Here is a 25,282-nt window from a genome sequence, read left to right as displayed (position 1 = left end):
GGTTTGGTCTCGTGGTAGCGGCACTGATATTCGGGTCTGGACCCCGGTGGCTAACCATTTTCTTCCCTCCCTCCCTCTTAAACTGGATGCCATGTGATGCTGATCTTGCAATATTATGACAGATATACACCTCACCTCCAGCCCCTGAAGAAGAGGTTGCAACCATTATAAAACCTCGAAACGCGTCGGGCCTGCACTGTCAATTAGCTCTTTTTGCTGAAACAGCTCCTGTGGGGTTAAATGTAGTTCTGTCGACCTGTCTTGCATCACCATTATTTGTAAATTTTGGCATACATTTTGTTTTCATTGTTGCTTTTCATTAATATGTGTCATGCTTTTAACTTTTTGATATAATAAAACCATATATTTTTTATATTTTTTGATATATTCTTTGAGACTTCCGCCCTCTAAAATCCCATTTAAGAGGAAAAAACCTTCTATTGTAGAGGTCAGTAGTAAGTAATGCTTAGTGTTCAGAGGTCAGTAGTAAGTAATGAGAAAAAGAAAGGGGGCAGGAGAAAGCCCCCTTAAAAAAGATGGTCCACTCAAGAACAAACTATTATGAACCTAAAAAACTTTATTGTGTCATAATGCTAAATAGAACAATAATCCACTAACCATGTATATTTAAAATATAGGGCAAAAAAGTCCTATTGTGTGCTGGTGGCCACCACAGACATTACACATACATCATGGATTCATGCACTCACACTCATCCAAAAAAGGTCACTGAAGACCCGGGTCCGTGCAATTTTTATAAAGTTCCTAAGCCAGAGTGGCTGCATGAATAATAAACTTTCGGTCCTTCTTGAGTAAGGTGCAAGTGCTAATGATAGATGAGGGTCCCTTCAGATGTGAACCAATAGCCAGTTAGACATATGTGTGTGTCAAACCCGACAAGGTAAAAAGCAAGAGTGTCCTGGTTGGTTGGTAAAAAATGGCAACTTCAGAGGGGAAAGGGGGGGGGGGGGGGGGCGGGCAAGCTCACATTAAGTACATAGAAGATGGACGGAGAATAGCCATTAATGAGATGCCTCCTATATGTAAAGGTACAGTTTAGCTCACCGTCTGGCGTCTTCAATAGAGAGGTGATAAAGCCCAGGAGAGTTGCTGATAGCCGCACTAGTGTGGGTTGAGGACACGTTCATGCGGCGTATTAGCCTGTTATGGACATGAGCTGTTGCTTCCGGGTCTCCTCCAGCAAGGTGTAGGGTGAGTCGCAGGGTTCAAACGTATTGGCGTTTCATACCTAATGGGTTAGGCAATCCAAAGAGACGCTCAACGTCAGCGTTCACCGCAAGGGCTCAACCTGATGTCCGAGATCCGATCGAGACAATCAGAATATTCACATCCAGTTACGGGGGTATCCTCATTGATGTGTGAGGGTCTGTGTGCCACCTGCACATGGGTCAGGTGCTAGGCGCTTACGCGTTTCAGTAGTAAGTAATGCTTAGTGTTCAGAGGTCAGTAGTAACACAGAGCGCAGGGGTCAGTAGTAAGCAAGTTGTGCTTCAGGTTGCTGTATACCTGTTCAAGTGTCAAAGCTTTTCGAGCCAAGGAGGGAAAAAATGTACCCAATACGAGATCCATCTTTTTCCTTCTCCACCTCATTGGTCAGCATTTACCAAAGAGCATTCACCATTGTTAGCAGTCTGCTATTACACAGATTATATAAAAGGTACATGCAGCGAAGGGCTGGAGGGCTGGAGAGGGAGTTGTAAGTTAGTTCACCTTCTCCAATTTTTGTAAAAGGTGAACGAACCCTTTATAGTGACTTCGGTCATGGGGGTAAATAAAATAACAAAGGCACTTTCCTGTTAAGAAAGCAGTACTATACATAGCTGTCTGTAGGCCCATTGCCTGAAGAGTAACTCCACTTTTGCTGGAAAAAAAAAACACATTCCCCTCTGGATGATCTATGTACATTACAAGGATTTTAACAACCTTTGTTGCAGATTCTTATTTTGTTATTCCGAAGAAATGCCTGTGTTCATGTGATAAGTGAATCTAATGGAAGTGGTTTCATAACTATCAATTGTGCACCTGCAGGGCTCTAATGAGGAAATTGCAGGGTCTGCATCCCTTTAGTCATGATTTCCTATTGGGAAGCACGCACCAAAAAAATGACATTTATGTTGCAGGGGATGCCTGATAACAGACTTGTATCTAAGGCTGCTTTCACACTGCTGGCGGTAAAGCGCCGCTAGTTTAAGCGGTGCTTTACCAACACTTTAGCAGCGCTTTTCGGACGCTAGCAGGGTGCTTTTAACCCCCGCTAGCGGCCGAAGGGTAAAAATGTCAAAATGTGGAAAATTTCAATGGATATGAAAACTTTTTCAAGGCACTGTATCTGAAAATTGATCAATCCTGATGTACTGATGGCCTATCTCATTTCTTGACAGTACAAAATACCCTCCAATTGACCCTTTTTGGAAAGTAGACAGTCCAAGATATTTAGTAAGAGGCATGGCAAGTTTTTTGAAGATCTAATTATTTTTTATCACAATGTTTTGGAAAATGAAAAACATTTACATACTGTCACCAGTGCAGTACAGTGTCATCATATAACTGGTGTGGCGGTGATCAGGGACACTGACTTGTGACAATATGTAAAAAAAAAAATAAAAAATATATAATTTTTTTTTTTAAATACTGTGACGAGAACAATACAGCGTTACCATAATTATTATACATGATTTCTATAGCGCCAACAGTTTACGCAACGCTTTACAATGTAGAGGGGGGATAGCACAATTACAATACAGTTCAATACAGAAGGGACAGGAGGGCCCGGCTCCTACAGCTTACATTCTAAAGGGAGGGGGTGGTGGTACAAAAGGTAATAGATGCGGGGAATGATTTGATGGGGGTGGGTCGGGGACAGTTGTTAGGTGGGTGTGAGATAGCACTGTACTAGCAGGATTTTTTTTTTCTTACACATTAGGATTGCTTACACCAGTAGATTTCACTGGTATAAGCAATCAGTTTTACTGAAGGAAATCAATTTATTCAGTATTTACTATTGTGGTTAGCTGTGACGGGGTTCAAAATTTTCAGTTCTTTTTTTTTTTTAGGAAAAAATAAAAAACCCAGAAGTAATTAACCACTTAACCCCGGGAAGATTTAGCTGCTCAATGACCAGGCCATTTTTTGTGATACGGCACTGCATCGCATTAACTGATAATTGCGCGGTCGTGCCAAGTTATACCCAAACAAAATTGACATCTTTTTTTTCCCCACAAATAGAGCTTTCTTTTGGTGGTATTTGATCACCTCTGCGGTTTTTTTTTTTTTTTGCGCTATAAACAAAAGAAGAGCGACAATTTTGAAAAAAAAAAAAAAAAAAAAAAAAACACAATATCTTTTACTTTTTGCTATAATAAATATCCCACATTTTATTTAAAAAAAAAAAAGTTTAGGCCGATATGTACTCTTCCACATATTTTTGTTAAAAAAAAAATCTCAATAAGCGTATATTTTTGATTGGTTTGTGCAAAATGTATAGTGTCTACAAAATAGGGGATAGATTTATGGCATTTTTATTATAATTTTTTTTTTACTAGTAATGGCAGCGTTCGAGACTGCGATATTGCGGCGGACAAATTGGACACTTTTGACACATTTTTGGGACCATTGACAATTATACAGCAATCAGTGCTATAAAAATGCAGTGATTACTGTATAAATGTCACTGGCAGGAAAGGAGTTAACACTAGGGGCAATCACGGGGTGTTCCCTTGTGTGTGTTCTAACTGTAGGGGGGATGGGACTGTCTAGGAGGAGAGAGAGATCGGTGTTCATACTTAGTATGAACACACGATTTGTCTCCTCTCCCCTGAGAGAATTGTGATCTGTGTGTTTACACACACAGATCCCGGTTTTCGCTGTCACAAGCGATCGCCCAGGCACACGCCGCGGGCGTGCGCCCCCCTAGTGGTCAAAAGGCGAAGCGACATATGGTAACGTTGTTTCTCCCAGCCGTGCCATTCTGCCGCAGTGAAAATGCTGCGGCTGGTCGGCAACCAGTTAAATACCACCAAAAAGAAAGCTCTATTTGTGTGAAGAAAATGATAAAAATGTCACATGGTTACAGTATTGCATGACCGCGCAATTGTCATTCAAAGTGTGACAGCGCAGAAAGCTGAAAAATGGCCTGGGCAGGAAGGGGGTGTAAGTGGCCGGTATTGAGGTGGTTAAAGAAATACCCAGATTTGAAAATCTTATTTGAACTTATCAAATGCAGGTTGGCATATGCTCTAATCACATACACAATAAAGAAATGGGGGACATTTAGGAAACTCTTACCAGTAGACAACCTTGAGGGGTGCAAAAAATCTCCTCTGAATCAGGTCAGCAAAGTAGCGCTCGGTTTCTCGGCATGCTGTTCCGTTCCCGATGGCAATCGTATAACAACTAAGAGGAGAAGAAAAGCAAAGTTATTGTTATAGGGCATGGGATTATATATAAAGATATATGTAAAACAGTTTAAATGTACGAACATGGTTATTTAGCTTCATAATTATTGTATTTGTTAAAAAAAAAAAAATTAATTTTGCTTATCGTCCACTGCACTGTCCACTGCACTTACAGCAAGCACTTAAGCCTACATTTGTGTTGGCCTAAACAGTTTGGTAGATAAGCATCCTATTCTGGGGATCCTCAGCACAGCCCTGGGACTTGGCTTTCTGAAGGACACTGCAACTCCCAGTGCCCACTGACATATTTCGTCAGTTGACTAAATAAAAGACTAAAATAAAATAAAAGACCTTTGATAAAGTCAAATGATAAAATGCATCAGTATACTGATGTTTTTTAGTTTAGGTATTTAAATTATTTAAACTTTAATCACGTACCTGTAGGTTGTTTCGTGCAATTGGCCTATGACTGGACAAAGAGGGAGCAAATCAGCGGACCCAATCTCCGCCGGCCACCCGCAATCGTTCCAGAGAAAGGCAGAACGGCGGTCTGCCTATGTAAACAAGGAAGATTGCTATTCTGACAGGGGAGAAGATAGAGATCTTGTGTTTCTGCTAAGCAGGAACACTGATCTCTCTCTTCCCCCAGTCAGAGCATCCCCCACACCGTTAGCAAGCACTGCCAGTTAACATATTTAACCCTTTAATCACTCCTTATGTTAACGCCTTCCCTTCCAGTGTCGTCATTTTTTTATTGGATGTGTTTTATAGCATAAAAAAAAAAGTTTTGTTTTTTTTCAAAATTGCCCCTCTTTTGTTGTTTATAGTGCAAAAAATAAAAGCCGCAGAGGTGATCAAATACCACCAAAAGAAAGCTCTATTTGGGTGAAAAAAAGGACATCAATTTTATTTTATGTACAGTGTCGCACGACTGCACAATTGTCAGCGCAGCGCAGAATATGGCCTGGTCATTAAGGGGGTAAATCTTCCGGGGCTGAAGTGGTTAAAAACTCCTACACATTGTCTCCTTTTGTCAATATCTGCATCACCACTATTGTGGAAGCAATGTTCCATCTGAACAGTAGAATTGCACACAAGTTATTAAGGGTGTTGAAAGAAAACAAGGGTGGCACAGGGGACAGGGGCTCATTGGGAGCTAAATGGAGCTTCAGTAGCCGCCGTGGACGCAAAGAGAGAGTCCAGGACTGTGCTGAGGATCCCCAGATTGGGAGGCCAATCTACAAATGTGTTTAGACGTGTTTAGAGATGTTGGTCTAAGCCCTTGTGGTGAATCTAAAGACTAACATTTTGTACAGTTATAAGAATACATTTCAGGCTCTGTTCACTTAACGACCAGATTCCGTTCCAACGACCAGGGCGTTATACGAATTGGTTGCTATACGAGGAGCCACAAGTAATCAATATTATAAGAATTCTTAACTACTGTACTGTATTGTGAAAAAAGATATAAACACAAAGCTTCAGCTCAATAACTTTGTGTTAACCATTTACGGACTGCCGCATGCCGATATACGACCTAACTTTGAAGAGGAATATGGTTGTTATGGCAGCAGCTAGCTACCATAACCCCGGTATCCTCTTCTTTGGCCGGCAGTCTGGTTGGTTTACGATAATAGTGGTCTCTGTGGCGGATTCGTCGCGAGATCACTTTTATCAAAAATTTGTCGCCATTCCACGAGCGGGCGCAATTTTGAAGTGTGACATGTTGGGTATCAATTTACTCAGCATAACATTATCTTTCACATTATAAAAAAAATTGGGCTAACTTTACTGTTGTCTTATTTTTAAATTCAAAATTGTATTTTTTCCAAAAAAAAGTGCGCTTGTAAGACTTCTGCGCAAATACGGTGCGACAGAAAGTATTGCAACGGCCGCCATTTTATTCTCTAGGGTGTTAGGGAAAAAAAGTATAGTTTTTGGGGGTTCTAAGTAATTTTCTAGAAAAAAAACCTGTTTTTAACTTGTAAACAACAAATCTCAAAAAGAGGATCGGTCCTTAAGTGGTTAATTTGCATAAGTACAGAACACAAATGAAAATTCTGTACTGTACAATACAATGATGTATAGCGCGTCGTTTGGGTGGAGAGAGCTGGTCGTAAGTTATTAAACAAAGAGTATCTGTACTGGCACAGCTATGACGTATACTTGATTTGCACTTGATATGAAACAAGGAGCGAGTTAAAAGTCTGCAACCACAAATAGTGATGGAGTGTAGTGTAAAGGTTGAATAATAAACTGCATAAAATCATAATAAACAGTAAAAGCGTATACTCAATGAATACCTGCTCTACTTATAGTGGAAAAAGAGCCTAACCCAAACTGTTTTTAAAAAAGTCCCCTCCCCCCTCCTCCTACCCATCCTTTGTAGAAAAGATCTGCGCACTAACTGATTTTGAAACCGGTCCAGCCATGTCTGTGTAAAGCCGGCCATAGAAAGTTCGCATCTCAGCCCCTTCCTGCTGAACCAGCCGAGATTTAAACCATGTATGGGCAGGCTGAATGTACCCAAGTTGATTGATCAACTTCGGTACAACCAGCCTGTCGGATTTTACATGCGATTATTGCTAGCAGCTGTTACAGCCATTGTCGAGTACACTCTTAAGCCGGCCATAGACAGAGTGATTTTCTGGGGTTGCAGGAAAGAAAATAACTTGAATCCCTTCCCACAGAGCCATTGGGTGGCTTCAAGCGACCCCATGGCGGGAGAACACAATGGCTCCGTGGGAGGGATCTGAGCAATTTTCTTTTCTGCAGCCTGTGGTTGCAGGAAAGAAAATCACTTCATCTATGGCTGGCTTAAGGGAGCACTCGACAACGGCTGTGAATTCCAGGAGCCGTGACATCAATGTCTCCCATGTATCAACTGTCCTTTATACTCTTTCCTCTCTCCTGCAGCTACCAATCACATGACTGGACCGGGTTAAAAAATAGGTAGGTATAAAATATATATATATATATATATATATATATATATATATATATATATATATATATATATATATATATATATATATACATACATACATACATACATATACACACACATACATACACAGTATCTCACAAAAGTGAGTACACCCCTCACATTTTTGTAAATATTTTATTCTATCTTTTCATGTGACAACACTGAAGAAATTACACATTGCTACAATGTAAAGTAGTGAGTGTACAGCTTGTATAACAGTGTAAATTTGCTGTCCCCTCAAAATAACTCAACACACAGCTATTAATGTCTAAACCGATAGTAACAAAAGTGAGTACACCCCTAAGTGAAAATGTCCAAATTGGGCCCAAAGTGTCAATATTTTGATTCGACCACCATTATTTTCCAGCACTGCCTTAACCCTCTTGGGCATAGAGTTCACCAGAGCTTCACAGGTTGCCATTGGAGTCCTCTTCCACTCCTCCATGACGACATCACTGAGCTGGTGGATGTTAGAGACTTTGCGCTCCTCCACCTTCCGTTTGAGGATGCCCCACAGATGCTCAATAGGGTTTAGGTCTGGAGACCAGTTTGGCCAGTCCATCACCTTTACCCTCAGATTCTTTAGCAAGTCAGTGGTCATCTAAGAGGTGTGTTTGGGGTCGTTATGACGGAATACTGCTGGTGGGACAGTCTCCAAAGGGAGGGGATCATGCTCTGCTACTTCAGTATGTCACAGTACATGTTGGCATTCATGGTTCCCTCAATGAACTGTAACTCCCCAGTGCCGGCAGCACTCATGCAGCACCAGACCATGACACTCCCACCACCATGCTTGACTGAAGGCAAGACACACTTGTCTTTGTACTCCTCACCTGGCTGCCATCACACACACTTGATCCCATCTGAACCAAATAAGTTTATCTTGGTCTCCTCAGACCACAGGACATGGTTCCAGTAATCCATGTCCTTAGTCTGCTTGTCTTCAGCAAACTGTGGGCTTTCTTGTGCATCATCTTTAGAAGAGGTTTCCTTCTGGGATGACAGCGATGCAGACCAATTTGATGCAGTGTGCGGCGTATGGTCTGAGCACTGACAGGCTGATCCCCCCACCCCTTCAACCTCTGCAGAAATGCTGGCAGCACTCATACGTCTAGTTCTTTGCCATGAGGTGCCATGTTGAATTTCCAGTGACCAGTATGAGAGAGTGAGAGCGATAACACCAAATTTAACACACCTGCTCCCCATTCACACCTGAGACCTTGTAACACTAACGAGTCACATAACACCGGGGTGGGAAAGTGAATAATTGGGCCCAATTTGGACATTTTCACTTAGGGGTGAACTCACTTTTGTTGTCAGCGGTTTAGACAATAATGGCTGTGTGTTGAGTTATTTTGAGGGGACAGCAAATTTACATTGTTATACAAGCTGTACACTTACATTGTCATTTCTTCAGTGTTGTCACATGAAAAGATACCATGCAGCATAAAGCAACAGGTTCACTTTAATGTTTGCCCCTCCAGAAGCCAATGATCAGTTTACCTTCACTGCTCTGCAGCTGAGTTCAGCCATAGGGAACAAAGACCAGAAGTCTGACTTTTTGGTTTAGGCCGTCCATACACGGTTCAAACCTTGGCCGGCTCAGCGGGGACTGGCTGAGATTTGAACCAATAATGAGCAGGCTGAATGTACCAAGTTGATCAATCGATCAACTTGTGTGCAACCAGCCTGCCAGATTCTCTTGCGATTCTCGCTAGCGGCTACTATAGTGCCTGTCGGCACTGTCTGTGTTAATGGGGGAATCGTGCAAATTTCTTTGGGTTGCAGGAAAAAAATTTGCACGTGTATGGTAAGCCTTAGACAAGGTTGAAGTTTCTCTCCTTGCCTCATGTGATGATACTGGTGCTAAACAATCAAGCAATCAACACATCTAAAGGAGCTGCACTAGATTACATTTTTGTTTTTTGGTTTAATAGTGCTTTAAGATGCCCATAGATATTAAATGACAAATATCAGAAGTCTTTCAATCTTGCCAAAAAACAGCCAGGTCCGGTAAAAATGTAATGTCTATGGGGCACCCTCAGACACCTCTAGTTTGAGGTTCTCTGGTGGGAGAACAATTGGAGGTTTTAGAAAAATGTGAGAACACCATTTGTTTTTTGGCGAGAAGCCAGTGTGTACGGCACACCTCTCCCCGAAAATGTAAGGTAACCACGTGTGCTAAGGGTCACACACAAAGATAGCTGGCCATGGATGGTCTGACTGTGCCTACATATCCAACCATCTTCAATTGTCTAAGGCACAGGTGTCAAACACAAGGCCCGCGGGCCGAATCTGGCCCTCCAGGCCATTTCATGTGGCCCTCACACCTCTCCAGCAGCTGCAGGAGAGCTCCAGCCCTCCTCTGGTCCACCTCCAGACCCCCACCTTCTGCTTTCAAGCAATGCATCCAGCTTCTTCCCAGAAGCAGCATAAGGAAAGGGGGTGCACTGTGATGTTAGGGAGAGTAGGGGACTCAACTTCTGATGGTGGGGTGGTTCTTGATATCTAATGTAAGGGAAGGAGATGCGCTGGACATCTAATCTTACAGATACAACCGGCCCTTTGGAGGACAATCATAATGCTGATGTGACCCACGATGAAATTGAGTTTGACACCCCTGGTCTACGGCATCCCCCTGTGCTTTGTTAAATAACAGACATTTTCACAAAGTAGCAACAGAAATAATTACCTCCACACCATTTTAAACAAAAAAAGTAAATTGTGAAAAAGACCTAGTTTTTCACGACCTTGCTAGGCAAACACAATTACCGGGGATTCATCCAAGAAAGCTACATGTCAATACAATTAACATATAATTGATCAATTAACCTCTCTCCAATTATTCCTCCAGCGACGCACTTTGATAGGTATTGCCATGAAAAACGGTAATTACCTGAGATGTAATTATTAACGCACTTTTATGTATAGTCCTGCAAATTAACCTATTTCTAATTATCAGCCAGACAATGTACTCAGACATTTTACTGCTTCTTCTATTTGTCAGCGTTATAAATGTAATATACTGGCTGAATAGTGGATGTGCCTGTGAATTCTACCCTAACGAAGGAAATATCTATGCGGTAAAGTTATATCTAAAGTGCAGATATTTATACATTTTTTATTATTATTATTATGATTATTATAGTGAACCTGTCTTCAAGAAAACATTATATTTAACCTATAACGAACGCTATTTTAATGTATTATAAAACCTTGTATAAACCACTGACTCTTCTAACCCAACACCATGTTCTTTACTGGAATCCCTTTACATTCAGGTGGTCGTTGACAGCCACTTCCTCCCCGACGAACTACTTGCTGTCAATAACAACTCGCATAGCTATGCACTTCAGAACAGTTTTCTTGACCATGAGAATGCAAATACAACAGATGCTGTAACAAATATGGAAAATCTTTGGGGCATGGATGGGGAAGGCCATTAACTGAATTGGCTTTCCAGAATCAGGGGCATCTCCAAAGCATTAGTAGCCAGCGGATCCAGTGTACCTGAGGACAGCAAACCACCAAGTGATCTGGACCAGATTCCTGTGTACCAAGAAGGGTGAGCTGAACCATGTATGCCAGTGGTGGTGAACCTTGGCACCCCAGATGTTTTGGAAATACATTTCCCATAATGCTCAACAACACTGCAGAGTGCAAGAGCATCATGGGAAATGTAGTTCCAAAACATCTGGGGTGCCAAGGTTTGCCATCACTGATCTATGCTTATCTCAACATTGACACTATACATCAGCTATACATTATATACTCTTAAAAGGGACAGCTAACCCTGCACCACCTTACAGAAGGGCCCCAATGAAAGCTGGCTAAAGTTTCTTTTTTTTTTTTTTGTTCAACGCAGCTGGGCTGAACGAAAAAAAAAAAACTGGCAGCTCAGGAGGACCTATATTAACTATCCAACGTTGGTACAGCAATCTCCCCTGCAGTTCTATTGTGTTCTGACAAAAGGGCTTGTCAGCGTTTTCAGCCAATGGGACCTGTTCGGCAGACCTTTTTCGGTCATGCTCTTTCGACAGAAGCCAGCCGAATGGCCAGTTTTAGTCGGACCAACTGCAGTAAAAAAGGGCAGAATAACGGACACTTTCTATTGAGCTGGCTGATGCCGTCCAACATTTGGTCCATGCGTACTAGGCTTTACACTGACAATTACGCGTCAGTTACTAGCAACCACCTCCAGGGGTACCCCTTTTGTCAGGAACACATACACCTACCCACTATTGGGGCCTTACATGTAGTGTGCACAAGCACTTTATTTTTGGGTTAGTTGATGTCAATACGTCTAACCCTGTTTACACTAGTTATAATTTGGTTTAGTGTCACTACGTTTCAGTTCATTGCTACCGTAGGGGTTAGAGCTCATTATCTAGCACAGCATCTTTAAACATGTTTAACTGTTTATTGTTTCATGCATTGTTCATCTGCATTGCAATAATTCATCTAATTATTCTGCCACCAAGTTGCTTGTGGCCTATTTTCTGTGTATGAATATAAAGTGGTAACATACTAACATTTAAATTATTACTAAACCCAGGAGCCTGCATTCACTATATCTGGTCTCCCACAGTACACAGAACATGGAAATTCAATAAGTTTAGTAAATCTAAACTGCTAAATACCTTTTCTCACCAGCAGTATATAGCAGTCTTGTGACTTCTATCAGTGCCCAGCCAAGTACTGGTTAAAACTTGTAGGAGGAGTTTTCCGACTGTGCTATGAGGCTGCAAGACCCCTGACCCTCTGGACAATGCTGATTGGCCTTGTGCTGATCACATGCAACCTCTCTAGCAATACACACCAAACTGAGCATGTGCAGCCTGACTCCATAGACTCTGTGTTATGAGGAAATTATTAGGTGTCAGTGGAAGGAGGATGGATCCGAGAAGACAGGATCAAACAGCCTTTTTACACAACGCAGAGGATTAACCCCTTAGGTTCCACAGTGAGTATAACAAGCATGCTTTACTGCATATACAGACTGATTTTACTGTTGTGGGTTTAGTAACAGGAACCACTTAAAGACCGCCCATCGCATATATACTGCGGCAGGGCGGTTCTATTGCGCAAAACAACGTACCTGTATGTCGTTTTGTGTAATAGATACTGTGGGCAAGCGCCCGCTGCATAGGGGGAAGACAATGAGTGGATCCGGTGTACCCGATGTCCGCCAGGCTCCCACGATTGATCTACAGAGAGGCAGAATGGGGATCTGCCTATGTAAACAAGGCGGATCCCCGTTCTGACAGGGAAGTACACTGAGATTGTCTGTTCCTAGTAATCAGGAACAGTGATCTCTGTGTTCTGTCAGTCAATCCCCCACACAGTTAGTAAACACACTGAGGGAACACTTAACCCTTTGATCGCCCCCGATGTTAACCCCTTCAATGCCAGTGTCATTTATACAGTGATCAGTGCATTTTTTTAGCACTGATCGCTGTATTAGTGTCACTGATCCCCAAAAAGTGTCACTCAGTGTTCCATTTGTACCCCGCAATGTCGCAGCCCCGCTAAAAATCACTGATTGCGCAATTATCAGTTAAAGTAACTCAGTGCCAAATCGCAAAAAATGGCCTGGTCATTAAGGGGGCAATTCACCCCTGGGGCTGAGGAGAGGAGCGAGGAGAGGAGTGAGCCATCGGGCGGCCTCATCGCTGGACCGGTGACTGTGTTTTTATTAAAAGTCAACAGCTACACTTTTTGTAGCTGCTGACTTTTAATAAACTTAACAACCAGTGGAACTCCTCTTTAAGTTACACAGGAGTGTCAGTGGAGACCGAGTAGCCTAAAGAATTGTGGCAAAACAGAGAACCCATCATATCCAACGGCTCCTGCAGGGGTAAGCACTAGATGCGTATTCTGAAAGGGGGGAGCTCACGCTGTCAGAATACAATAGCGCAGCGGAGGAAATTCCTACTTCAACATTGCTTGTCTGGAGGTGGGAAAACCATTCAAACCACTAGTTGGAAAAAAAAAAAACACTTGGTGTATACCCAGTTTTACTAATTAATAAACCATTCTGATTGCAGTGGTGGTCACTTCTATCTGTCCAATTATTAACGAATCATTCTTTTATCAAATGCTTAGTTTAACCATTTTATTTTGGTGGTATTTAATCACCACTGGGTTTTTTATTTTGTGCAATAAAAACGAAAAAAAAGACATGTGTTTGAAAAAATATACATTTTTTAGTTTCTGCTATAAAACCTATCTAATAAAAAATGGAAAAAAAAAAATCGAATTTCTTCATAAATTATGGCCAAAAATATATTTCGTTACGTGTTTTTGATAAACAAATTCCCAATAAGGCCCCTTTCACACTGGGGCGGTAGGGGGCTGTTTTACCGGCGGGAATTCGGCCGCTAGCGGTGCGGTTTTAACCCCCCGCTGGCGGCCGAAAAAGGGTTAAATCCACTCGTATAGCGCGGCTATAGCCGCAGTATTGCCGCGGTATAGCCGCGCTGTCCCACTGATTTCAATGGGCAGGAGCGGTTTAGGAGCGGTGAATACACCGCACCTTCACCGCTCCAAAGATGTGGCTGACAGGAGATTTTTTCTTCTCCTGCCAGCGCACCGCTTCAGTGTGAAAGCCCTCGGGCTTTCACACTGAACAAACAGTGGAGGCTGTTTTGGGGCAGTTTGCAGGCGGCATTTTTAGCGCAATAACGCCTGCAAACCGCCCCAGTGTGAAAGGGGCCTAAGTGTATAATGATTGGTTTGCATGAAAGTTATAACGCCTACAAACTATGATATATATACTAGAATTTTTATTTTTTTTATACTACTAATGGCAGCGATCAGTGACTTATAATGGGACTGCGGTGGTCAACCTGACACTGACGAGTGGGGGGAACCGACTGCCACTGACATCACCAGTGGCATTAATACAGTGATCAGTGATAATACTATACCACTGCCATTGTACTAATGACACAGGATCGAAAGGGTTAACATCTAGGGTGATCAAGGGGTTAAAAATGTGCCCAACTATGTGCAATGTGTGTAAAGTGTGCTGCTTTTAGTAAAGATCTGGCACAAGAGTGGCACATAATTGTGAAGTGGAAGGAAAATTATAAATGGTTTTCATTTTTTTTTACAAATAAAGATCTGAAAAGTGTGGCGCGCATTTGTATTCAGCCCCCCTTCTCTCTGATACCCCTAACTAAAATCTAGTGGAACCCATTGCCTTCAGAAGTCACCTAATTAGTAAATAGAGTCCACCTGTGTGTAATTTAATCTCAGTATAAATACAGCTGTTCTGTCAAGCCCTCAGAGGTTTTTTAGAGAACCTTATTGAACAAACGGCATCATGAAGGCAAAAGAACACACCAGACAGGTCAGCGATAACGTTGGCAGGTTCTAAAAAAATATACCAAACTTTGAACATCTCATGGAGCACTGTTAAATCCATCATCCAAAAAGCGGAAAGAGTATGGCACAACTGCAAACCTACCAAGACATGGCCGTCCACCTAAACTGACAGGCTGGGCAATGAGAGCATTCATCAGAGAAGCAGCCAAGAGCCAAATGGTAACTTTGAAGGAGCTGCAGAGATCCACAGCTCAGGTGGGAGAATCTGTCCACAGGACAACTATTAGTGGTGCACTTCACAAATCTGGCCTTTATGGAAGAGTGGCAAGAAGAGTTGTTGAACGAAAGCCATAAAAATAATGTTTGTGAGAAGCCATGTAGGAGGACACAGCAAACATGTGGAAGAAGGTGCTCTGGTCAGATGAGTCCAAAATTTTACTTTTTGGCCTAAAAGCAAAACGTTATGTGTGGCGGAAAACTAAAACTGCACATCACCCTGAACACACCATCCCCACTGTGAAACATGGTGGTGGCAGCATCATGTTGTGGGGATGCTTTTTTTCAGCAGGGACAGGGAAGCTGGTCAGAGTTGATAAGAAGATGGATGGAACCAAATACAGGGCAATCTTAGAAGAAAACCTGCAAAAGACTTCAGGTATGGGTGGAGGTTCACCTTCCAACAGGACAACGACCCTAAACATACAGCCAGAGCTACAATGGAATGGTTTAGATCAAAGCATATTCCTGTGTTAGAATGGCGCAGTCAAAGTCCAGACCTAAATCCAATTGAGAATCTGTGGCAAGACTTGAAAATTGCTGTTCACAGATGCTCTCCATCCAATCTGACTTGAGCTATGTTGCAAAGAAGAATCGGCAAAAATATTCACTCTCTAGATGTGCAAAATGGTAGAGACATCCCCAAAAAGACTTGCAGCTGTAATTGCAGTGAAAGGCGGTTCTACAAAGTATTGACTCCGGGGGGCTGAACACAAATGTACCCCCCACACTTTTCACATATTTGTAAAACATTTTGAAAACCATTTATCATCTTCCTTCTACTTAATGATTATGTGCCACTTTGTGTTGGTCTATCACAAAAATCCCAATAAAATACATTTATGTCTTTGGTTGTAACATGACAAAATTTGGAAAATTTCAAGGGGTATAAATATTTTTCAAGGCACTGTACATCCGTTTTTCCATAGAGATACACTGATGTCCGTTTTTTATCCATAAACTGATGTATGAAAAACGGACCTATATATATATATATATATATATATATATATATATATATATATATATATATATATATATATATATATATATATATATATATATATATATATATATATATATATCTTTGTCATGTTCCGTTCATAGCTATTACAAGCACTGCACTATCAGGTATTTGTATAAAACCAAATTACTTGAAATTCAGCAGAAGTCTTCTAATTTTCTCAGCATCGTTCATCGAGCCGCCACGTCCCGTGTGCAAATATACAACATCCGTATGAAGGATCTGGTCTGAAAAAGAAAACTCAAATAAGTGAAATTTCGTAGATGGATGACCATAGGAAAATTATAAATACACAATTAATATGTTCATGACTGTAAAATTGTTCAGTACTTTTGCTGCTCACCAACTGACATTGGAAGTCTAGTAGGACCCCCTTCCCTACCTGAATAGCTGGAGACTTATATAAAAGTATATGGAGAGATTGGTGGCTGAAGACACCACTGAACAGTTTTGTAAGGTTTGGTTGGCTTGGATATTATATAAACAATTACTCCAGGATTTTTTTGAACCATCAGAACATAAAGACTATAGATGCTTAAGCCACTTATGGTACATTGATGACAATTTGTAAAGGTAACAACTCTATGTTAAAGTATAACTAAAGGCAAAACTTTTTCTTTAGTTTTGGATAGAGTGGAGAGGGATTAGAACCCCTGTCAGTTTTTATTGATGCCTGTGCCCCTTTTAGGAAGATTCACCCTCTCTATTTCTTCTTTTACCATGTAGGCCTCATGCACATGACACTCTGTTAAACGCGCGTTCAGAGGCAGTTGGACACTTTTTTCAACTGCCCCTGAACTCATTCAGTGTTATCCTATGTGACCATGTACACAGTCTCGTTTTTTGGCGTTTTTAGGCAATTGTGTTTAACCTCGTTTTTCCAGAAGCAAAAAAAATGGGTTCAGATGCAAAAGTTTTCCACGTTTTAGCGTTTAGCCACGTTTGCGTTTATAAGTGTTTTTAAAGGAACCCTATTTTTTGGACCAGAAAACACAGAAATATGATGGAAAACTGCAGCAGAGAATGACATTTTGCGACCCGAATTTGGGGTCACTTGGTGCTAGGAACCCCAAATTTGGTGTGCAAACACAGTTGAACTAGCACTACAATATATCCAAATTTGGGGTTCCTAGCACCAAGTGGCCCCGAGATATGGGGCCCCAAATTCGGGTTGCAAAATGTCAAGCACTTTTCTGCAGCAGAGAATGACATTTTGCGACCCGATGTTGGGGCCCCATATCTTGAGGCCACTTGGTGCTAGGAACCCCAAATTTGGTGTGCAAACATAGTGGAAGTGGCACTACAACATATCCAAATTTGGGGTTCTTAGCACTAAGTGGCCCTGAGATACGGGGCCCCAAATAACATTCTCTGCAGACGCCTCTAGATGTAAACGCGGTAAAACGCCGCTAAACGCGGCATGCAAATGCGGCAAAATAGGCGTTTCTAAATGCCGGTTTCAGCTTTTAAAAACATGTGTTCAGCAGAGTTTGCACCGGCGTCTCCTGTGCATGAAGCCTTACTGAAAAGTTTATTGAAAGTGAAAGTAAAAAGAAACCCCACATCTTGGGTTGTCCCCAGAAAAATAATAGAGGGGAAATGTTCAAATGGGGACACTAGTTCTGGGGGTCCCCAAAGGATTCTGCTAATTTGCAGGGATTTCCTCTCACTTCCTGTTTTGGCTATGGAACAGGAAGTGAAGGGAAATCTCCCCAATGGGGTACAGATGGGGGGGGGGGGGGGGGACAAACGGGATATAACCCCCCCTTATTCTATCCAAAATTTAAAAAAAGTTTTGCCTATAGTTCTACTTTAAGGTCACCAGACTTAGATGTTGTGTAAGTACAAGTGTTGTAGAGAGACCTTACGCTTTCCCTCCTTCCTCTTTTCCTTCTATTTCCTTTCCTTTATTTTTTTCCTAATGTTTTCTGAATCATTACCAAAGAAGTTCTTTTCTCACTGCTCTGATTAATTTCGTTTCAACTACACCTGAAATTCACTTGAATTTAACTACTAGCTTCCCAAGCCAATTCTGATAATTCTGTTATACATGTAAAAATCTGCATATTTTTGCTAGAAATTTTCATAAAGCGGAGTTCCGCCCTATTTTTGATCTTAGGCCCCTGGCGTTGCTGATCACATTACAATGAATGTTTGAAATGTTTTTTTTTTTTTTTTTCCAAAGCATATTACCCTCTAGGATAAATAGAAATCCCCATTTCCATTGTACCTTGCCGCGGCAAAGTACGTCAAATGCTGCCACCCATTGGCTCCTGGGATATAAGTGTCATTAATCCCAGGAGCAGCGTGGTATGCTAGCTTTCTTCTGGGTTTCCTATATTGATTGACAAGTCGCCATAACAACAAGGGCTGGAACTTCCTCCAACGCCATTTTCTATGGCAACCTGCAATGCAACAAGTACACCGCGCTTTGTACACAGTGCGCAGGTATGAGATCAGGGGGTGCATGCTGGGTAGCCAGCTGCACCGTATCCCGGAAGAAGCTTCAGATGCCCGCAATGGAGATGGGAGCATGCATGTCACAGAGGCTACAGTGAGTAAATTTAAAGTGGTGTTCCACCCTAAAAAAAAAAAAAAAATGCATGAATGTGCCTAAAAAAAAATTTAAAAAAAGCATTTGGAATTTTTTTTTTAACTTACCTCTGAATGCCTGTTGCTAGGTGGTCCCTCGTAGTCTGCCTCTTTCAGTGCCTGGGCTGGTGACATCACTTCCCCTCGGCACAGCAAGGGCTCAGCTCTCCTCCCTCCCTCTTGTCAATCATCTGGGACCCATTACAGGTCCCAGATGACTGAGCGGCCAATCACGGCGCGCGGCGCCGCTTGCGAATGCGCAGTGGGTGCCCGGCTGTGAAGCCACAGCCTGGCGCCCACAGTTGCAATGCCGGCGCCGCCAAACGGAGGGGGAGATGGGGGAGATGAGCGGGGCTTCAATCCCCCGCATCGCTAGACCCTGGGACAGGTAAGTGTCCAATTAAAAGTCAGCAGCTGCAGTATTTGTAGCTGCTGACTTTTAAATTTTTTTTTTTTTTTTTTAAATGGGAACTCCTCTTTAACAACTAAACAACAAAAAAGATTACATGTACAGTATATGCCAGATTAAATTAGATAAACTGCGACCATCACGGGGATGTTTTTTACAAAACAAATTAAAAAATGACTGGAGCTCCGCTTTAAAACCCCCAAACATTATAAAAATTGTACAGAGGCTCTAGAGAATAAAATGGTGGGTGTTGCAATTTTTTTTATGTCACACGGTAGTTGTGCAGCACTTTTTCAAACGCGAATTGTTTTGAAAAAAAAAATACACTTTAATGAATTTTGGTGAACACAAAACCTTTTTTTTTTTTTTTTTTGGTAAAATATTAAAGATGACCTTACGCGGAGTTACTAAAAAAAAAAAAAAATCTACAGTGCCAGGGAGAAACTTACTGGTGGGTGAAATGACAGCTAGCTTACAGCCGTGCGTATACCCTGGATCCACGCCCATTATTGTGCGCCCTCTGACAGGGCCTGCGAGGAGCAGCTGGCGTAGGTTTCTTCCAAACATCATTATAGACTCCTTTTCTGCATCTGAGGTTAGTTTGGATCTGTCATAAGAAAACATAAATATACATGTATGGCATTTAATTCTTCTACACAACATAACATAACATAGGTTTGACTATTACAAACTACTATATTTTTTTTTTGAGTTTATATCAAAGTATTACTTACACCAGGTGAATGTCCACTTTTTAAAGTAATACTAAAGGTACAGACCTGGAACTGGGCCATCTCAAAACCTGTCATGGGGCAAACAAGGAGACTGCCATAGTTACCTTCTCCCTCTGAACATGCTACCATTGCATACTTTTTCCTAAGCGGAATCAATCTTCTTTTGCATTTCCCTTGACTTGTATTGGGAGAAAACAGCTCTGAAGCATGCAATAGCCCATGTACAGTGCCTTGAAAAAGTATTCATACCCCTTGAAATGTTCTACATTTTGTCATGTTACAACCAAAAACACAAATGTATTTTATTGGGATTTTATGTGATAGACCAACACAAAGTAGCACATAATTGTGAAGTAGAAGGAAAATGATAAATGGTTCTCAAAATTTTCTACAAATAAATATCTGAAAAGTGTGGCGTGCATTTGTATTTAGCCCCCTTTAGGGTCCTTTCACACAGGCTTGTCTGTATGATGGATTCCGCTTGCTCAGCAGGGGGATCGATCCGCTAATCTCCCACTGAACAGGCGGATGACAGGTCCGTCTCCGCTCACTGTACAGAGACGGACCTGTCAGAGCCCCGCTGTCCTCTATGAGGAGGTCGGATGAAAATGGACCGCCTGGGCATTTTCATCCGATCCTCCAAACAGATGTAAAATAGGGTCACCATCCTTACGGATTTGGCAGATCAGATCGGATAACGGCGGGTGTCAGCTGACAGGTCAACGCTGACATCCGCCGCTCCATAGGGCTGAATAAAGTGTCGGATCAGGTCCGCCTGAAAAACTGAAAGGCGGACCTGATCGGAAAACCTGTGTGAAAGGGGCCTTTCTCTGATACCATTAACTAAAATCTAGCGGAACCAATTGCCTTCAGAAGTCACCTAATTAGTAAATAGAGTCCACCTGTGTGTAATTTAATCTCAGTATAAATTCAGCTGCTCTCTGAAGCCCTCAGAGGTTTGTTAGAGAACATTAGTGAACAAACAGCATCATGAAGGCCAAGGAGCACACCAGACAGGTCAGGGATAAAGTTGTGTAGAAGTTTAAAGCAGGGTAAGATTCTAAAAAAACATCCCAAGCTTTGAACATCTCAAAGAGCTCTGTTCAATCCTTCATCCGAAAATGGAAAGAGTTTGGCACAACTGCAAACCTACCAAGACATGGCCGTCCACCTAATCTGCAGGGCAAGGAAAGCATTAATCAGAGAAGCAGCCAAGAGGCCCATGATAACTCTGGAGGAGCTGCAGAGATTCACAGCTTAGGTGGGAGAATCTGTCCACAGGACAACTTTTATTCGTGCTCTCCACAAATCTGACCTTTATGGAAGAGTGGCAAGAAGAGTTGTTGAAAGAAAGCCATAAAAATCCCATTTGTAAGAAGCCATTTGGGGGACACAGCAAACATGTGGAAGAAGGTGCTCTGGTCAGATAAGACCAAAATTGAACTTTTTGGCCTAAAAGCAAAACGTTATGTGTTGCGGAAAACTAAAATTGCACATCATCCTGAACACACCATCCCCACTGTGAAACATGGTGGTGGCAGCATCATGTTGTGGGGATGCTTTTCTTCAGCAGGGACAGAGAAGCTGGTCAGAGTTGATGGGAAGATGGATGGAGCCAAATACAGGGCAATATTAGAAGAAAACCTGTTAGTCTGCAAAAGACTTGAGACTGGGGCGGAGGTTCACCTTCCAGCAGGACAATGACCCTAAACATACAGCCAGAGCTACAATGGAATGGTTTAGATCAAAGCATATTCATGTGTTAGAATGGCCCAGTCAAAGTCCAGACCTAAATCCAATTGAGAATCTGTGGAAACACTTGAAAATTGCTGTTCACAGACGCTCTCCATCCAATCTGACAGAGCTTGAGCTATTTTGCAAAGTAGAATGGGCAAAAATGTCCCTCTCTAGATGTGCAAAGCTGGTAGAGACATCCCCAAAAAGACTTGCAGCTGTAATTGCAGTGAACGGTGGTTCTACAAAGTATTGACTCAGGGGGGCTGAATACAAATGTACACCACACTTTTCAGATATTTGTAAGTAATTTGAAAAACATTTATCAATTTCCTTCCACTTCACAATTATGTGCCACTTTGTGTTGGTCTATCACATAAAATCCCAATAAAATACATTTACGTTTTTGGTTGTAACATGACAAAATAAGGAAAATTTCAAGGGGTATGAATACTTTTTCAAAGCACTGTACACAGGCTTTAAAAGAGAACTATGGGATCTGAAAAAATAAACAGTTTATCTGGAAAGTGTTGACAGCGCTTCACTTTTTTCCACATTTTGTTATGTTACAGCCTTATTCCAAAGATTAAATTCATTATTTTCCTCAAAATTCTACAAACAATACCCCATAATGAGAACATGAAATAAGTTTGTTTTAAATCTTTTGCAAATTTATTAAAAATAAAAAATCACATGTACATAAGTATTCACAGCCTTTGACATGACAATCAAAGTTGAGCTCAGGTGCATCCCATTTCTTGATTGGAATCCACCTGTGGCAAATTCATTTGATTGGACATGATTTGGAAAGGCACACACCTGTCTATATAAGGTCCCACAGTTAACAGAGAATGTCAGAGCTCAAACCAAGCCATGAAGTCCAAGGAATTGTCTGTAGACCTCTGAGGCAGGATTGTATCGAGGCACAGATCTGAGGAAGGGTACGGAAAAACATCTGCAGCATTAAAAGGTCCCAATGAGCACAATGGCCTCCATCATCCATAAATGGACGAAGTTTGGAATCACCAGGACCTAGAGTGAGCTGCCCGGCCAAACTGAGCACTCAGGTAGAAGGGCCTTAGTCAGGGAGGTGACCAAGAACCCGATGGTTACTCTGACAGAGCTCCAGCGTTTCTCTGTGGAGAGAGGAGAACCTTTCAGAGAACAAACATCTCCGCAGCACTCCACCAATGAGGTCTGTATGGTAGAGTGGCCAGACGGAAGCCACTCCTCAGAAAAAGGCACATGACAGCCAGCCTGGAGTTTGCCAAAAGGCACCTGAAGGACTCTCCGACCATGAGAAACAAAATTCTCTGGTCTGCTAAAACAAAGATTGAACTCTTTGACCGGAATGGCAAGCGTCATGTCTAGAGGAAACCAGGCACCTCTTATCACCTGGTCAATACTATGCCAACAGTGAAGCATGGTGATGGCAGCATCATGCTGTGGAGATGTTTTTCAGCGGCAGGAACTGGGAGACTAGTCAGAAACGAGGGAAAGTTGAATGCAGCAATGTATAGAGACATCCCTGATGAAAGCTTGCTCCGGAGCGCTCTGGACCTCAGACTCAGGCGAAGGTTCATCTTTCCAACAGGACAATGACCCTAAGCACACAGCCAAGATATCAAAGGAGTGGCTACGGGACAACTCTGTGAATGTCCCCGAGTGGCCCAGCCAGAACCTGATTGAACATCTCTGAAGCGATCTGAAAATGGCTGTGCACCGACCCTCCCCATCCAACCTGATGGAGCTTGAGAGGTCCTGCAAAGAATACTGGGAGAAACTGCTGGAAAATAGGTGTGTCAAGCATCATAGTCAAAAAGACTTAAAGGGGTTGTAAAGATAAAAATTTTTTCACCTTAATGCATTCTATGCATTAAGGTGAAAAAACTTTTGACAGTACCGCCGCCCCCAGCCCCCCCGTTTTACTTACCTGACGCCTCGAATCTTCGCTGCTCGTCCTCATTGCAGCTCAGCCTGGTCGCTGATTGGCTGCAGTGGATGGATTGAAAGCAGCGCAGCCATTGGCTCGCGCTGCTGTCAATCACATCCGATGACGTGACGCGCCGGGGGGCGGGGCCGAGTGATACAGCGAGCGGCTATAGCCGCCGGCTGTATCACGGGAGCGCGCCCGCAAGCACTCACCACCATGCGAGGGAGCTCGCATTAAGGTGGTAAATGCTTGCGGGGAGGAGCTGAAACAGCCGCCGAGGGACCCCAGAAGACCAGGTTCGGGGCCACTCTGTGCAGAACGAGCTGCACAGTGAAGGTAAGTATGATATGTTTGTTATTTTAAAAAAAGAAAAAAATTACCTTTACAACCCCTTTAAGGCTGTAATTGGTGCCAAAGGTGCTTCAACAAAGTATTGAGCAAAGGCTGTGAATACTTATTTATGTACATGGGATTTTTTCATTTTTTATTTTTAATAAATTTGTCAAAGATTTCAAATCAAACTTCTTTCACGTTGTCATTATGGGATATGGTTTGTAGAATTTTGAGAAAAAAGATAAATTGAATCTAATTTGGAATAAAGCTGTGAATACTTTCCGGATGCACGTTATACTTACCTAGGTGGATGCAGCCAGCTCTGCACTGAGAACTGAGCAAGCAAACATTGCTGACTACTCAATTCTCCCCTCCGCTCTGAGCAGAGAGTTGTGACTGTCAGGCACCAGCTCTCTGCTTCACCCACCCCCACTGGAGCGACGGGCTGTGGAGGGGGCGGGAGTGGCTGTGCTTGCGGTTTTTATGCGTTTCAGATGTTTTTGATGGTTTCTCCCACATGGAAATAGACACCTTCCAAAAACACAAAAAACATAAATAACGCATTTAAGAAAAAAGCAAAATGCACAGGGAAAAATGCATAGCTGTGAACCTAGCCCAAGACCGAGAACTGAGGGGTCAATGACTGCTGATCGCTCAGTTCTCATTCTCTAGTGAGTAGAGACCCGTTACTCACTCACCAGCTCTCTGCTCTGCCCAGAGACTCGCTGAGAGGCTGAGCCAGCTGCCAGTCAGGCATTCCTCCTAACATCTGGTCCAGGTTGCAGGTGTCTAGAAGACACGGTTCCGAATTTTTGAAGCAATGTTAAGCCTCTTTTAAATGTTTGTTTGTGAGTATTACTATTGTTTTTACTATTTAAATAATTTTTTTCTTTGGTAATGCAAAAGGTCGGTGTGCCCTCCCTGTCTTTCTATATGTTTCAGCTCTAAGGATACCCATTGTTCTGAGGAGGGCAGCAAGACCTTTGACATTCCATATTCTATCCGAAGGGTTGGCCACACCACTTACACATTGAATAAGCTCCTGAGCGCAGGAGATTGTGTTGTGTTGTTTCGATCTTGGTGGATCCTGACTGTATGGTCAGGATCGATCCAGCACTTGGACCAATTGAGTGCTGTTGGCTGAAACCGGGTTACAGGAGTGCAGAACTAACTGCACTCCTGTGATCCATAGGAGAAGTACAGTGGAACCTTGGTTTACGATTAACGTGTGTTTTGAAAGACGGGCAACTTTTTTTTTTTAAATTCTGACTCGGTTTGCTAGTGTTGTCTCGCAAAACGAGCAGAATTCAAGCTAATGGGTGATGCAGTACCGCATTTGGCCAGAGGTGTGGGGGCGCCGGGGACACTCGGAATGGTTTGGAGCCGTTCAGAAATACTCGGAAACACTTGGAAATACTCCATTCCAGAGTGTTTGCAAGCCTTTTTGAAGCTTTCCGAGTTTAGCCGAGCTGTCCCCGAGTATTTCCAAGGCTCTCCGGCGCCCCCCCCCCCCCCCA

The 25,282-nt window shown here is 42.4% G+C and overlaps 2 protein-coding genes across 2 annotated transcripts in view; both read right to left on the bottom strand.

Moving 5' to 3' along the window:
* The window catches only part of EPAS1 (endothelial PAS domain protein 1), a 510,313-nt gene that overhangs the window by 405,143 nt on the left and 79,888 nt on the right, over positions 1–25,282 (bottom strand). The window lies entirely within an intron of this gene.
* The window catches only part of LOC141140934 (S1 RNA-binding domain-containing protein 1-like), a gene marked incomplete at its 5' end in the record, with an annotated part of 149,507 nt that overhangs the window by 81,397 nt on the left and 42,828 nt on the right, over positions 1–25,282 (bottom strand). Inside the window, 3 exon segments of the mRNA XM_073628488.1 lie at positions 4,306–4,413; positions 16,161–16,257; positions 19,481–19,638. Of these exon segments, the coding sequence (XP_073484589.1) occupies positions 4,306–4,413; positions 16,161–16,257; positions 19,481–19,638 (363 nt within the window).

Source organism: Aquarana catesbeiana, linkage group LG04 (genome assembly GCF_042186555.1).
Source record: "Aquarana catesbeiana isolate 2022-GZ linkage group LG04, ASM4218655v1, whole genome shotgun sequence".
NCBI lineage: Eukaryota > Metazoa > Chordata > Amphibia > Anura > Ranidae > Aquarana > Aquarana catesbeiana.
Note: the sequence above shows the minus strand (reverse complement) of the source record. Positions and strands in the feature narration are given on the sequence as shown.